At 38.9% G+C, this 17,369-nt stretch overlaps 1 protein-coding gene across 1 annotated transcript in view; it reads right to left on the bottom strand.

Moving 5' to 3' along the window:
- Positions 1-4,011, bottom strand: part of xpo5 (exportin 5) — a 44,044-nt gene extending 40,033 nt beyond the window's left edge. Inside the window, exons 1-2 of the mRNA XM_084390759.1 lie at positions 3,743-4,011; positions 2,404-2,525 (exon numbers count right to left, since the gene is read on the bottom strand). Coding sequence (XP_084246885.1) covers positions 2,404-2,525; positions 3,743-3,844 — 224 coding nt within the window. The 5' untranslated portion in view covers positions 3,845-4,011. The remainder of the gene's footprint in view (positions 1-2,403; positions 2,526-3,742) is intronic.
- Positions 4,012-17,369: the final 13,358 nt, after the last annotated feature.

Below are 17,369 nucleotides of genomic sequence, written 5' to 3'. Positions count from 1 at the left end.
ACGTATATAATCCCCTGATTAAATCCCTTGATGCACTAACTTGTGTGACACTGCCTAAACAGAGAATGTGATTGGATAACAGGACTAACCAGCGAACCAATCACATCGCGCAGCATCTCAAATCTTGGTTTGGTGGTTCTGAAACACCTGAGCCAAAGTCTGTCATCAGAATGCAGTGTTTCCCATACATAGATTTATTTGTGGCACCCAGCCACATTATCAACATTGACTGCCACAAATAGATTTTAGTGCTTCCCATTCATTAACTAGACTGTGGCGTAATATCCCATTCATTATCTAACTTCATCATATCATAAAAGGTCTTTAATGTTGTGTTTTGTGCCATTGCTGTCAAACAAACTAAATCGAAAGCCTTTGTGTCCTTAATCAAAGGACTGTGTTTGCGCTGCATCTCAATTCACAGTGAATGAATGCAGTGAACTCTATCTGTTCATGTGCTGAGTTTAGCGTGCATTTGGGATCACAGTTAAGCATTACTTTCACATTTGCATTGTTGATGATTGCAGAATTTCACTAGACTTGTAATGAGATGCGTTTGTAAACTTACTTGCCGTCAAAATAAAAGCATGTCACCAGTTTCCGTCAAACGAAAAGCTCACAGGTTTCTCTCATGCATGTATAAAAATTAGGACAATTTATTTTTCAGTGCATTTGTTTTACAATTTATGGCTATTACTGTCATAGAAATAATATAATAACAACATTATTATTATTATTGTGTAGTGTAATGTAGACAGACACTATATCACAACTAAAAAGAGGTTTGAGTCTAGGCCTGTCACGATAACAAATTTTGCTGGACGATAAATTGTCCAAGAAATTATCGCGATAAACGATAATATTGTCGTTCTGAGATCATTTTCATTTAATATAATTATAATGGCATAATAATGCAGGTACACCTTTTCAACGATCTATAAACTTTTATTTCTAAAGAATATTAAACATTGAAAACGGAAAACATTTTAAATATCCAAAAAAATGAACAAAACAACCAAAAACAATAAAAGCAATGGACTCTTAGTGTCTGTTAACAAAATAAATGTCTGTTAATAAAATGGATGTAAACAAAATTGCACTTCAAAAAATATTAAACATTAGGCTTTAGACATTAGGCATAAATAGTGATACATTCCATAACAGGCAAAACTGGCAGTTAGGACCTTTGTAAACAAAACAAAAAAAAGCCTCAACAAGCCATGTCGCACAATTTTGCACTGTTACTCCTGTTACTTTGTCCTCCTGTTACTTTGTCAAGTGATTGTGTACTGTCGGGAAGACGGAGACGCTCTTTATGACGTGTATATGCTACGCACTGAAAATACTTGGTTAGGATTAGGGGTGAGGAGTGCGTGCGTATTACACGCCATAAAGAGCGTATCATATGCACGCAAAAAAACAATTTTTGGCGTATAAATGGCACGAGAAATAACATTCGTGGTATAGATACGCATTTTCATGTGATCGGGCTCGCTGTCGCAACTCACAACTAGCGTCTTCTCTCTCTCCCGGCAGTCGCCGCAAACAGTCCCGCCGGCGCTTTCCCACACAAAGACCATGTGACTGACAAGCGCCGCGGCGCCGCCTCCCCACACAAAGACCATGCAACTGACAAGAGAGTTCACTCCTCCTATACGCTAAAAAACCGAGAGTGGTCATCCAGTCTCTTTGGTAGAGACTGAGAGAGAGAGACGAGGAAAACAAACAAGCATGCAAATGGAATTATCGCGGCCGGAAAAATTATCGAGCTCATTTTTTTTTATCGTGCGATTAATTGACTTATCGACTATCGCGACAGGCCTATTTGAGTCCCCTTTAAAGTTCAGGGTACAATTCAATGCACTGACTTTTTTCTGTGTTCAATTTGCACACTGAATATGGGTTGGAGCTCTTAATTTTGAACTCTCAAAGTGCACCAGATTGATGAATTTAACTTTAAAATGTACAAAATTTTCTTACGGGGGGCATGACCCCAGACCCCACTAGAGGGACAGAGGTACACCTACAACAGATTCACAAAATCCTATGGAAACTCTGGAATGGTTTGGTTATATTTCCTGCCAAGGAGCGTATCGCACAATTGCGTTTCCAAAAAACAGCATCCGACCGCAAGATAACATGACAGCGTTTATTGCATTTCGCCTGCAAGTTATTTATGACGTACAAAAAAAAAGCCACAGCGGCTTCACCGATTGCCCTGAAAGTGACGATTTTATTCTCTTGATCACATGGGGTAAAAAAGTGCTTTATTCGCAATTGTTATACATGCTACATTAATTTTGCACAAAAATTAAATTCTCAACTTGGGATGGAAACATAGGCTAGCTATTGATGTACATACACACACACACACACAAACACAAAAGTGTTTTAGACACTTACTTGACTACATGCTCCAGTATCTGCAGCCCAAAGTGTCTGACCACTGCCGTCTGTGATTTCTCCGCTAACTGAAGACCACATTCAACACAGAAGGGACTTTTCTCTTTGAAATCTTCAATAAACTATAACAACAACAACAACAACAAAAAACGATTAAAACATTTAACAACAAGATCTAGTAGATAAGCATGTACCTCAGTTTTGGGGTGACTTTTCAATACAGCAGAGAACAGAAAATCTGCCTTAACTTATAAACAGCGTTATAAACAAAGTTCTTAGCACAGTCATATGCAATTAAAGGGTTAGTTCACCCAAAAATGAAAATTCTGTCATCATTTATTCACCCTCATGTCGTTCCAAACCCGCAAGACTTTCGTTCATCTTCAGAACACAAATGAAGATCTTTTAGATGAAATCTGAGTGATTTCTGTCCCTCCACTGGCAGCTACGCAACTACCACTTAGCCTAAATTAAATCTGTTTATCATATAAAGCGATCGAGTCTCTTCAGAAAATTTGGACTAAACCGCTCAATTCATATATGGATTAGGTTTGCGATCTATTTAAGAACTTTGAAGCATCTTTTGAAGCATCAAAGTGGTAGTTGCGTAACTGTCAATGGAGGAATAGAGATCTCACAGATTTCACTAAAATATCTTCATTTGTGTTCTGAAGATGAACGAAAGTCTTGCAGGTTTGGAACGACATGAGGGTGAGTAAATGATGACAGAATTTTCATTTTTGGGTGAACAAACCCTTTAACTATAATATTTCAATATATGGATACTATCAATATAACTTTTTTTTAAATAATAATATATCAATTCAAATAAGTTTAAGTGATCCTGTGACCACCTTGTAAGTTTGCTGAGGCCCCCTTTTGGGCCCCGGTCCCCTGGTCTAGTGTAACGTGTTGATCCGCAGACAGCAATGTTTGTTTTATTTAATTATTTATAAGTTTTGGTCTTGCAATGACAATAATATTCATCCATGTCATTGTGTGTATCCGTTCTGCTGCATCCCTTGATGATCAAGTGAATGTGCATCCAGTATTTTATGTATGCTACGAGAGATAACGTTACTCATTGACACAATGTCGCCTAGTGCAACCTTCTTTATGCTTCTTGATTGATATCGATAAGGTTAGTATTATGAAGCAACACATGAGAATATAAACATAAACAAAATAAGTTCACGACTTGATCGTTTGAATAAACATGAATGAAATGAAAATGGGATTTTCCCAAAAAAATATTCAAATGCGACTTCCACAATATGGATTTACGTATCAATACATACACAGAATAACCTTTTATTGTATTTGATAGAGGATAATTCACCTTAAGGGCCTCCAGGCGGTATGTCTGACTGGATTCTGCCTCCATCATCACATTCACAGCCTTTATAAGCTCATCGCACAAAGCACGTATCGGTTCGGCCATGGCTTTAAGCACGTCCAGCAGACGGAATGTAAAACACCAGTCGACTAGTAAAATGTTACTGCACGCTTCGCTCGCTACTTAGTTCAGCCTCTATGGATGTGCATTAAACAAAACGTGGTAGGTCTCTGCTGTCTGTGGACCGCCTTAATCAAGATGGCGGAAGTTCCGTGCCCTCTGGGGATTGTAGTTTTTTAATGTTATTGACAAGCGCCACGTTAGTTTTACATTGGCTATTCGCTGAATATGCGTTTTTCTGTCTCTCTTCTTTTGAAGCGACATTCTTACAAATATATAAATACCACTGTTAGTTTAAATAATATTCAACAATTGTATATCGTAATTCATTTTATATATATAAAATGAATTCATACATATATATATGTATGAAGACTTCAGATTCAAAAGTCTCTAAGTGCCATCTGAAATTTTCTTCTAAAATGAGTATTTTTATCAAGCTCCAATATTTAAGTTCAGTAATTTCACTTTAATGACAATTAATAGGTCATTTTCATTGCCATTAAAGTGAAATAAGTGAACATAAACATACAAGCTTGATAAAAATGATCATTCTAGATGGAAATTTCAGATGGCACCTAAAGGCTTTTGCATATGAAGTATATATATATATATATATATATATATATATATATATTCACTGGTATACCAGTGAATGTTCGGATGTTTGTGACTGTCTAAAAAATTCATCTCACTTCGTTTTCAAACATGCCAGATCGCTTGATTTTATTTTAGAAAAAACTTTGTAACGTCATATTTGCAAAAACATTTGATTTTTTTTTTTTTTATTTTTTTTTTTAAGGCACAAATCTACAAGTTTAGCTGCATTCTTGTTAATATTAAAGGTTGTATCAGTGATTTCAGGGCCAAATTTCTTTTTTTTATCACATTCATTCATTCACACAAAAACAATTGGTTTCACCAACCACTCAAAACCAAAACAAATAGTGTTCCAACCAATCACCGACAGGGGGAGGGTGTTGTGAGGTTTTGAGCCAACTTCTTCTTCAGCTCCGACTTTGCGTGCAGCCGTGCACGAGCGCAAAACCTCACAACACCCTCCTCCTGTCGGTGATTGGTTGGAACACTATTTGTTTTGGTTTTGAGTGGTTGGTGAAACCAATTGTTTTTGTGTGCAGATCTCAGAGCCTAGGCTGCCTACAGAGATGCGGTTTTTTGACGGCATGCTTATGGAGCGGGCAGCTAGCGGATCGTTAGGAAAGATTAGATGAATGTGATCATTTTTTGGGGGGGGGCCTGAAATCACTAATACAACCTTTAAAGTCCCCATGAAATCAAAATCGAATTATTTTGGCTTTTAGTATGAATATGTTAACCATAGTGTGTTAGCTCTAGTGTGCTCCAAAACAATGACAAAATTTGCATAAAAAACTTACCTCTCACTTCTGCCAAGGATCAATGATTTTGAAAACATCACATTGGATTTTCTGTCCAATCAAATGCACTCTAGAATCTGAAGTGTTCCGCCCCCTTCATTATAAATAGACGCTGAAGTTGCGGTTAAAATCGGTCACTTTTTCACACAAGTACTATTTTCTTCGTTGAATGGCACTAGTGTGTAGGAGCCATTTGTTGTATGGTAAAGTTTTTGTTGTCCACTGGATGGTGCTGTTACTGTGTATAATTAGCACATGAGCAATAAGTGTGTGCGTTGGTAATTGGGAAGCACACAGTTTTTGACCGCACGGCAGTTACTCGCAGGGTGGATTTTAGTCTTATGCTGTCTACAAGGTATGGCTTTGTGTGTAGGCTATGTGTGAACAAGGAAAGGCCACAAGAAGTTTTGAGAAAAGTTTTGAGATCATGTTTAATGGAGCACAAGCATTATGTCAAAATATATAGCAAAACCTGTTCCTCTTGTAATCTGTCATTTGTGTTCATCTCTTCCTCTCTCAGCGCAATCTTCTAATTGATGCCTACCATGTGATTGGACTTGCCTACAAGTTACTGTCCATCATGCAAGTAGCCTGTCAGAGAAGCTTCTCAACAGTGAAATTCATAAAAAACAGGCTCAGGAGCACTTTAACCCAGAAGAACCTTGAGGCATTCATGCTCCTGTGCACTGAGAAAGAAATTCTCATGTCTTTGGACAATGACACTGTGATAAACAAAATTGCAGAGACCAGTGCACTGCGCAGGCGTTCATTAATGTTTTAGGGTTGGCCATGCTTCCTTGAAGCTACACTTATGCAGAGGAAAAAGAGATGCTCCGGAGTGGGACTCATTTTCAGCCCTGGGCTGCGTTCCGGTCCAAAATTAAAATATCAATATCAAATATTTTTCAGAAATATGAGAACATTACGGGTAAATCTCCAACACTATTCTTTAAAATGTCCTTTTCTGCAATATCTGAATATACAGTATATTCTGAGCAAAATTGTTCACAGATATCCAATCCTTAAACTCGAATAAAAAAAATAAAACAAGTATTGCACTGTTATCTGCAAGACTTTTTTTCCCCACACAATAACTTTCTAATGACGGCTTCATCTCTTTTTCCTCTGCATATGTGTAGCTTCAAGGAAGCATGGCCAACCCTAAAACATTAATGAACGCCTGCGCAGTGCACTGGTCTCTGCAGCTTTGTTCATCACAGTGTCATTGTCCAAAGACATGAACATTTCTTTCTCAGTGCACATGAGCATGAATGCCTCAAGGGTCTTCTGGGTTAAAGTGCTCCTGAGCCTGTTTTTTATGAATTTCACTGTTGAGAAGCTTCTCTGACAGGCTAATTGCATGATGGACAGTGTTAATAGCATGGGCATCAGTTTGGTATGAAATGTGCTGGGTACAATGACGCATACATTTTTTTTCTCTCTGACTTTCGCGCAGGTCATGTTTTGAAAAGACGATGTCCTGTAGCTTACTAATGTAAATAAATAAAAATGTATACAAAAATGTGATGATGTCCGACTCGTTTTATGAAGAAGAAAGCCTTAAGTTTTCAAAAAGCATTAGACTATGACCCACTATTCTGCTTCATAAGTACCATGTTGACAATATGACATGACGTGGTTTAATGTAGGCTACCTAAACAATGATTACCAAATTTCTCTCTCATATTGCTCCTCATAACCACTGAAAACGGTCAAAAAAATCTAACCAAAAGTCAAATTATTATGGACGTTGTTAAAAGTGGTGGGTACAAAATGACTCATGACGAAATCTGGTGGGTACGCATACCCACCGTCCCCACCAAAATCAACGCCTATGGTTATGGCCAGTCCAATCACATGGTAGGCATCAATTAGAAGATTGTGCTGAGAGAGAATGAGATGAACACAAATGACACAGTTTACAAGAGGAACAAGTTTTGCTCTCTAGTTCGACATCCTGCTGCTCAAAGGAAGCATCCTGATCACTTCCTTGTGGCATTTTACTAGCTGTCCTGACAATGTAACCCTCCAGGTGGGACATCTTTAGTCTTTCCCACTGAGATGCATGCAAGGCTGTACAGTTCACCACATAATGTGCCAACTGTAGCCCTGTTGTCAAACTTAAGCAGACATTTGCTTATTTCTTCCAGAGCTGAGCTGGGGAGTCCATTTTCCCTCACATTAGCAAAGTTTCTAGGGTCTAAACAGGCTAAATATGAGCCAAGTTTTGCATTAGCAGAAAACCTCCTCGATACTGTTACTGTGTCTACAATGACATTGTGTACTTTTACCTTGAAGTCACTATCAGCTGATGCCAGCTGCTTATCTTCTGCAAGCTCTCCTGGCATCCTTTTCTTTTTGCTGACCCTTCTCTTAGAAAGGGCAGCCTGCACTACAAGCTCACACTCTTCCTCCTCTTGCAACTTTCCATCAGCCCACTTCACAAACTCATCAGCTGCACACTTAACTCCTTCAAAGTCCCTAGCACACTTCCTGAGACCCTCCTCTGTCCCCAGAGGACTCCAGCTGTTATGACATCCATTCCCCTTGTCTGTAAGTATTTTGAAAGTGGCGATGTAAGCTCAAAAATGCAAAGGAAGAGTTGAGCAGTGAGCACTGTCTCATAATTCAATAGGCCTTCTATGAATCCCTTTGCCTTTGCCCTCATAGTTGGCTTTTGTGTACTGTCATCTACAATGGTGTCTAAAGTCATAAGGACTTCAAAAAACAAGCCTCCCTGAGGATTCCCAAAGCACCCAAACACTTTACTTGGTGCCTGATCCTTAGCCTAGTTGGCTCTACTGGGCACAGTCACCTGACTCTTCTCTTCCCACCTCTGCATGCGCTTGTATGACTCTCTTTTAAAACTGCTATATCATTAAGCAGTTAAAACAGAGACGCACTTTCCACAACACTGCCTGTTGTCTCTGCTAGTACGAGATTCAAAAGATGTGCATAACACCAAATATGAACCTGATTGGGAGAATGCTCAGAAAGGATTGTAGAAAACCCCCTAAACTGTCCCTGCATATTAGCTGCACCATCTGTTGAGTTGCCTACACATGTGCCAATGTCAATATTAAGGTTCAGTTGCACTTTTTTTCAGAAGCTCAACAAAATTCTGGCCAGTAGATGACTCACAGTCCACCACAGCAATCAGTCTTTCATGAATGACATCAATTACATATCTAAGTATGATTGAACACTGGTCTTTGGAGCTGATATCTTGGGTTGTGTCAATTCGGACTGAAAACATGCCAGCTTGTCTTACTTCTTCTGCTATAGTCACCTTTATCAGTTGGCTAATTACATCCACAACTTTATTAAATGTTTCTTTTGACAGCAGAGTAACTAGAGCGCCTCTGCCTTTTGCACCAGTTACTTCCTGTTTTCCATGCAAGTGTTAACATGCTGTTGGAGGCAAATTGAGTAGAAAAAATAGAACAAGAGTAGAATCAACTCCAGGGGTCTCATTTATAAAACTGTGCGTAGGAACCTTACTAAAAGTGTACGTGCGCCCGAAAGCCAAAAATGGCGTACGCAAAATAATATTCGGATTTATAAAACCGTTCGTACGCCAGAACCTGCGCAGAATACACTTTATAAATCCCAGTCAGCGGAAGATTGTGCGCACATGCGTCTCCTCCCCGAAATAACCATATATGGAGCTTACAACGCCTAGTTTTACTATGCAGATCCTCATCTGCATATCATTTGCATATGATTATTCATCCACGTGATAACGTTTAACGGTACAAGACACATTACATTAATAAAAATCAAGTAGTTGCCTATCCTTGCCTTGTTTTTGAATACATAAATCAAATAGTGTAAAATACATTTCAGAGAAAGTTTTTCTCAATCTTTTCCACTGGCTGAATTGTATTTTTAATTGATACTTTTAATGGAAACAGATAGGCCTTGGGCATTATTTGCACGAAACTATTTTCTCAGACAATCTGGTATTATCATGATAAGCAGTTATCTCTGTGGTTAAAAACATTAAAACACAGCATGCCAGAGGAAAAGTGTTTTGAACACCGCATTAACAACAAATATTTCTATTGACTGAATTTGAATATAAAAATGTTGTAACTTCTCAGTAATGACTTCATGTTTAAGTGCTTAACTCCATTAGTTTAAATCATTATTTTATTTATTTAAACTGTTATTTGCATCAGTTTCACTAAACGGCCCAACGCGCTCGCTTGCGCGGACATTTAAGAAGGGATGGATATTTGCTTCAAGTGGCAGGCTTGGTGAGTGAAATTATATTTGTATTATCTTTTTGTATATGTTAAATTTTCTTTAGATTTTCTGTCTAAAAGTGACCAAAAAGACACTTAACTCCAGCTCACCATCGGTGTCGCCAATTCCCTTTGTCTCCAGAATGTGCGTACGCACGGCTCAAAGTTTGCTTAAAGGTGCGCACATTCTCCCGTCAAGTTTGTTTTTTATAGATCACAACCTTTGCGTGGGAACTGGCGTACGTACGTTTCCAGCCCCGTTTTGTGCGTACGCACGCTTTATAAATGAGACCCCAGGGGTCTCATTTATAAAACTGTGCATAGGAACCTTACTAAAAGTGTACGTGCGCCCGAAAGCCAAAAATGGCGTACGCAAAATAATATTCGGATTTATAAAACCGTTCATACGCCAGAACCTGCGCAGAATTCACTTTATAAATCCCAGTCAGCGGAAGATTGTGCGCACATGCGCCTCCACCCCGAAATAACCATATATGGAGCTTACAACGCCTAGTTTTACTATGCAGATCCTCATCTGCATATCATTTGCATATGATTATTCATCCACGTGATAACGTTTAACGGTACAAGACACATTACATTAATAAAAATCAAGCAGTTGCCTATCCTTGCCTTGTTTTTGAATACATAAATCAAATAGTGTAAAATACATTTCAGAGAAAGTTTTTCTCAATCTTTTCCACTGGCCGAATTGTATTTTTAATTGATACTTTTAATGGAAACAGATATTCCTTGGGCATTATTTGCACGAAACTATTTTCTCAGACAATCTGGTATTATCATGATAAGCAATTATCTCTGTGGTTAAAACATTAAAACAAAGCATGCCAGAGGAAAAGTGTTCAAAAACACAGCATTAACAACAAATATTTCTCTTGACTGAATTTGAATATAAAAATGTTGTAACTTCTCAGTAATGATTTCATGTTTAAGTGCTTAACTCCATTAGTTTAAATCATTATTTTATTTATTTAAACTGTTATTTGCGTCAGTTTCACTAAACGGCCCAACGCGCTCGCTGGCGCGGACATTTAAGAAGGGATGGATATTTGCTTCAAGTGGCAGGCTTGGTGAGTGAAATTATATTTGTATTATCTTTCTGTATGTTAAATTTTCTTTAGATTTTCTGTCTAAAAGTGACCAAAAAGACACTTAACTCCAGCTCACCATCGGTGTCGCCAATTCCCTTTGTCTCCAGAATGTGCGTACGCACGGCTCAAAGTTTGCTTAAAGGTGCGCACATTCTCCCGTCAAGTTTGTTTTTTATAGATCACAACCTTTGCGTGGGAACTGGCGTACGTACGTTTCCAGCCCCGTTTTGTGCGTACGCACTAGAGTGCGGATCGGGCCGAATTTTTCTGTCCGAGCCCGGCCCGCGTCCGACAGAGCAGTAACCGAACCCGACCCGAGCCCGACAGGCATAAAGATATTTATGTCCGAGCCCGACCCGAGACCGACAGTTAAAATCCCATTTTTTTCTCATACTAATGACACATGTACGTTTGTTTGTGTGGAAAGCCCGCTTTTATTAAGCAACTGTAGGAAGGCATTCGGAAATGTCAACAGGATGAGTGCATCAGCGCGCACGGAGAAACAAGCGCACTTAACATAGGCGCGCATGCACGTGTTTGGTTGTCACAGCTACATAAACAAATTTGAAATTTGCGCACACAGGAAGACAGATGTTATGGTAAAATTTTACATGCATTTTAATCTCAAAAATGAACGTTTGCATCAAATGAAAGCATCAGGCACATTAGCTAACGTTACCTACATAATAAGCTGTTTTAAATTTAAAATGTTCAATGCCTTATCGCGCTGATGCGACCGAGCCCGACCCGAACCCGAACATAATTTCTAAATTTCTGTCCGAACCCGGCCCGGCCCGTCGGGTACCGACGGGTCCCGTCGGGCTCGGGTCGGGTATCCATCCTCTAGTACGCACGCTTTATAAATGAGACCCCAGGACATTACCATGATTAACGGCAATGTTTTCTAAGCTATAACCTGCCTCTTCTTTATCTCCCCTGTAACTAAGGCCACATTCTCCTATGACTTTGACAACATCCACTATGCGCTCCATCACATGCCGTTTCTTTTTCACTTGCTCAGCACGTAATGACATTTGGTTGCCAGTCAACAGGCTTTTCACATCTGCATTTTGTATTTTCAGATAGTAAGTATCTCTGTGTGTGCACTATCTCTGTGTGTGTCACGACACACATGAGGGAGACAGTAGATCCAAGTGCAGTGAGATATTTATTGGGTAATCCGTGAAACAAAATCCAGTCCAGGTAAGTGTCAAATACCATACAAGCAATCTAAACGAGAACAATGAACACAAGGAACAAGCAGAAACAAACCAAGAAGTGTGAGACATAACAAGGACTCTGTAACAAACGCTAACACAGACAGGGCATATATACACACAGAACTAACAAGGTGATAGGAACCAGCTGAGTGCAATAATCAGATAAGTGACAGAACAGAATGCTGGGAAATGTAGTCTAATGTGAATGACACCGTGAGAACGAGGACCTCTAGTGAACCCCAGGGAAACACAACCAGACACTGTGACAGTGTGTCTTTGTTTTCGTGTTCCACTATCCTTTGGTGAATGTGTTTCCAGTCTTCCATCCCTCCCTTTATGAAAGGGCCACTTACCAAAGGTGCAAATACCAAACAAACAGAACAGCACAGAGATTTTTTTTTTTTTTTTCACTGTAAGTCAGCCACTTGCGGTTTGTTCCATCTTTGCTATTGAAAACCTTTGGTATAGGAACATTTAAGGTTTGTTGAGGATGATAAGACATTTTTTGATGTATATCCTGTGACTGAGGTCTAGCAAAGTAATCAAAACTATCAAAAGAATCATCTTCATCTGCCGTGTTCCTAGTTTGTGGTGATCTCCCGGCCGTGAATAAAACTTAATTTCTACAAAGAGCAACTTGGGAGTTGTGTCAGGTATATGCTGCGCAGCTGAGAAATAGATTCCATGCTCAAAAGACAACAGCAGAACATCAAGTGTGATTGAGGTAGTGGTAGTAGCTTCTTGACGGGACACCGTCACCTTACTTCAAGGAAGTATTGCATTTTTAACAACTGCAAGTTGTTTAAATTGTCCGTGGTAAAGAAGTCAGATTAAGTAGGTTGTACACGTTGTATACGTATTAAGAATTTCCACAACAGAGCGCAACGCATTTAATTACACGGTTAGCATTTTCCTACCATATCCATTATCGAAAACGCTCAGTGTGTCTTAATGGACACCTTATTGATAAAATGTGCAAGTAAAGCCCACACAGAGTTAAAACAATGAGCTAAATTTCTCATTAAAGATTTTCATAAATAATGTTATAATTTAGCCTACTATACTGGATGACAAAGTTCACGATAGACTTTATCAATAATGCATAAAATAGATTCAGAATTCAACAGCGACACCAATCAAACTTTGAAGCGGACTAATCAATGATTGGTCGGCTCCTTAGCTGCAGACCACTTAATTAACCACATATATTCTGGTCACGTTTCTCACAGGAAGATGGTGGGTTTTCTAGCTACTTGCTGCTGATTGTTGTTAACAATGTTGGGGGATTTTTTTGTTCACTCAGAGGTATGTTTAGTTTGATTTACATTACAAAAGCTTGTATTTCAACGGATATATAATCGAATGATGTTTATGTGCATCTAAATCGTTTAAGGAAGTAGAGAACGGTTGAAATTCATCAGTCACTCACTGTAGCCTACTTGCATAATCCGTGCAGAACATTATAATGCTGGATATATAGCAAGGCCTTTTACAACGTGTTTTTTTATTATTCTGAAGTACATTAAAAAGTGTTATATGCTAGTTTAGATTTAAGTGGCAAGTCCAAAAACATAAACTTTTTTTTTTTAAATTCTATTCTGTGTACCAATCATACGCTATAACAATTATTTGTAACATTATTTTGACCTCCGAGGAAGGGGGTCCTCAAAAAATTGGATGAGAAAATAATCCATATTACAAAAATAAAACAATGCGAATATTACCAAATGTGACATTCAATATTGTATTAACACTCGTTCACTGTCCAACAGTGACACCAGCAGGAAAAGTTACAGCGGGAGTGAGTTTTATTAGCCTGGGTTTCCCCATGCTGCCTTGCACGCAGCACGATTTTATTCACGCCGCTAGGCAGCCTGGATTCCATGGACCAGATTTTCGCCTCAGCGAGGGGACCAATCACAGAACGGGGAGGGAGCAGCAAGACGATGACGACGTCAATACGACACACCGAAGCAGTTTGTTTATATCTATGGATCCAACATGGCATCAGACGCGAAGTTACCTTTCGATGCAGCCTTAGATAGTGTTCTAATTAGTTTAGAACGCAAGTTTATTTCGTCGAATTTCTGTCGCTCTACATACGTCATCTGGTATAATTGAAACGATTGGCTATGAGCTACGTACAGGCGCATTTGACAGACATTTGTAGCGCCCAATAAACGGGACTGGGCATTCGTAAACCACGCCTCAAATACGAGAAAATGAACATGTGGTTCCCAGACCATGTCTCAATGAGAAAGAGGTCTGACGTTAGCCAGGCTAGAGTTTTATACTTGGTTTTAATAAATACAACATCAACATACAAAATAGAATTGTATTTGGTTTCGCTATTGTTAATGTACTCTTTTTGTAAAGAAAACAATGCGCCGGCGCGATCACCTCGCTTTTTTACTAGAAAAACTCTAGACTACGTGATACAATTTTCAACAGTCTTGTGAACAAATAGTCAGTATGGGTTTTATGGCCTTATTTCAGTGACTAAAATATTTAGTTTTTTCACAAACCACGCATAAACGTAATTTTCTCAAAACTACAAACTTTTACATACATGCTGCTCACATATTATAGTAGCAGAGTTTGTGCTGAATACAGTGTAATCAGACTTTAGCCATGCAAATGTTACAAGTAACAGAAATAAGCACAAATGTCAGATTATGTCAGAACACCTCCAGGGCCCAGAAAACACCTCACACACCCCAGAGGGTTAAGGAAGCTTTGGAAGATATTTAGAAGAATGTCAGTAACCAGACAGTTTCTGGTCCCATTGACTTCCATAGATACTATAGAAACTGTCTGGTTACTGACATTCTTCTAAATATCTTCCTTTCTGTTCAGCAGAAGAAAGAAATTCATACAGGTTTGAAACAACATGAGGGTGAGTATATGATGACAGAATTTTCATTTTAAAGTGGAGTATCCCTTTAATGACCTATACATTTTGATTTAAATATACATAACAGATAAATAACAGAACACACACTCCCCACTATGAGGGGATGTAGCTCAGTGGTAGAGTGCATGCTTTGCATGCATGAGGTCCTGGGTTCAATCCCCAGCATCTCTGAGCATTGTTGGACTTTTAAGTCAAAGACATATATCAAATATACATTGTGCATAAAGAAAATAATATTTAAACAAGAGAAAAACATTTTAAGTTAAATTAGGGGACGTAGCTCAGTGGTTGAGTGCATGCTTTGCCTGTATGAGGTCCTGGGTTCAATACCCAGCAATGTTAATAAAAAATAAAAAATAAATTTAAACAAGAGACAAACCCAATCAATGTGGAACTTTACATTATTTTCTTTGCTTGTTTCTTAAACCTCGGAACCGCATATGTATGCATTCCAGTGTTGACCTTTATCACCTATACAATTTGATTTAAAGGAACAGGTAGGTAAATAACCGAACACACTTACTTATTTGACCGAAATTCCAGAGTCATACAAGCTGACTATCTAGATAGCGCAGTTATGGTTGTCAATGAATGGGACGCTACATTTTATTCAAAATTAAATATTTTCAATACATTTTGGCTTTAGTACGATTTCTCCAAGAAATAGGCAAGAATAGGTGTCCTAAATGATTTCTATTCTTTCGGACAACAATGAACTTTCACAATGAGCTCGCCGTAATATGGAGCCCGGGAAGTCACCTGTGAAAGAAAAAAACAACATTCCGTGGCTAATGTTTTGCAATCCGTCCCCATAGTTTATATAAACCGTGCCCACGCTTTCGCAATCTGTACTAACGGGTTTGTAAAGTGTACTCATGGATTTGTGGTCCTTCCCCCAGACAGAACCGGCTGATTCAACCAGGCCACCTGTTTAGGTGCGGGATGCATTACATTGTGTTTAAACTTTATTTCCCTTTTGAAAGGGAACTCGCACTGTGTCGATGAAGCTTTGGGGAACGCTTCAGGAAGTGTGTACATCCGTGTCTGAGATATTTGATACTTGATTACACACAACTTGTGCGTTTATTGTTTGGGCTCAGAGCACGCACGATCAGTTCCTGAGGGTTCTGCTTGTGCCACTGTGAGTTTTTCCCTTAAGAAAACTCCACTCTCGTCTGCCTTCTTCTCGAGGGAAGAGGGACAGACAGACGGTTTGGGTCCCGCTCCAGAGTGGAGACTGGAATCGTGGGGTTTTTCAGAGCGTATTTTTTCAATTTGGAACCCTTCTGTAGGTCTGGCGTCAGGCATTTAGGCTATATTTAGAAGACACTTTTATCCAAAACAAATGTCAGTCATAATACAGGTTAAAGGGATAAGATTATCACAAATAAACACAAGATGTGCTTGACACACATCATTCATATTAAATCATCTATTCCAACATATGACGTGAGTTCACGAGAGCGCCACGACGCATGCGCGAGAACTGAGAAGATGATGCAGATGGGTCTCGATGTAGTGTTTAAAATGGTTCTAAAGTGTGCATTTCCTGGATGTCCGAATCGTGAGAAACCAATGAGAAAACGTAAAAGTGCCTTACCAATGCCGCAAAATGAATGGCTTACCTTTCACACTTTCCCATCAAATGATCATGACGAGGAGGAGGGCAATAACATCTTCTCAGTTCTCGCACATGTGAACTCACGTAAGAGGCCCACACAGAAGAAAATTAATAGCTGAATAAAGTCGTTATTTTTGTTAGTTTTTTTGTGCACAAAAAGTATTCTCGTCGCTCGATAAACTCAAGGTTGAGCCTCTGTAGTCACTTGGACTATTTTAACGATGTTTTTGCTATCTTTTCTGGGCTGGCAGAATGAAATTACATAGAAGCCTATATGGAGGAGTGAGACAGCTCTCAGATTTCATCAAAAATATCTTAATTTGTGTTCCGAAGATGAACGAAAGTCTTACGAGGTTGGAACAACATGAGAGTGAGTGATTACTGACAGAATTACAAATTTTGGGTGAACTAACCCTTTAAAGGTATACCTTAGCAGGCATATCTTGACCTTTTTAACTCCCAGTTACAACAAGCTCAATCATTATCTGATCATCATGTACCGGATGATTCACTTATTCACCGATAGCCTCTGACACATTCTGTACAGCACAGGACGTCTTACATAAAAAGGTGTTTTTATATGATGCTGCATCAGTGTTCTGTTTAGAATAAACACAATGTTATCACTGTTGATGTTCTCAGCTCAGGAATGTGAACAGTGACAGAGATAGTGAAGGGCTCTGTCTCTGTAAGCAGTCTGGCTTCACATCATCAGAAGTGTCAAGGCAAGGCAAGTTTATTTATATAGCACATTTCATACACAATGGCAATTCAAAGTGCTTTACATAGAAGAAATTAAAATAATAAAAAGAAATAAGAATAATTAAAACAGTTTAGAAAAATAAAATAAAATACAGTACAGTACAAACAGTCGGACGAACAGCGGCACAGTGCTCATTCAGTAAATGCTCAGCTAAACAGATGTGTTTTGAGTCTGGATTTGAATGTGACTACTGTAGGAGCACATCTGATCTCTTCTGGAAGCTGGTTCCAGCATAA

The sequence above is a fragment of the Rutilus rutilus genome, assembly GCF_951802725.1.
Source record: "Rutilus rutilus genome assembly, chromosome: 20".
NCBI lineage: Eukaryota > Metazoa > Chordata > Actinopteri > Cypriniformes > Leuciscidae > Rutilus > Rutilus rutilus.
This window is presented reverse-complemented; position numbering and strand designations above follow the sequence as displayed.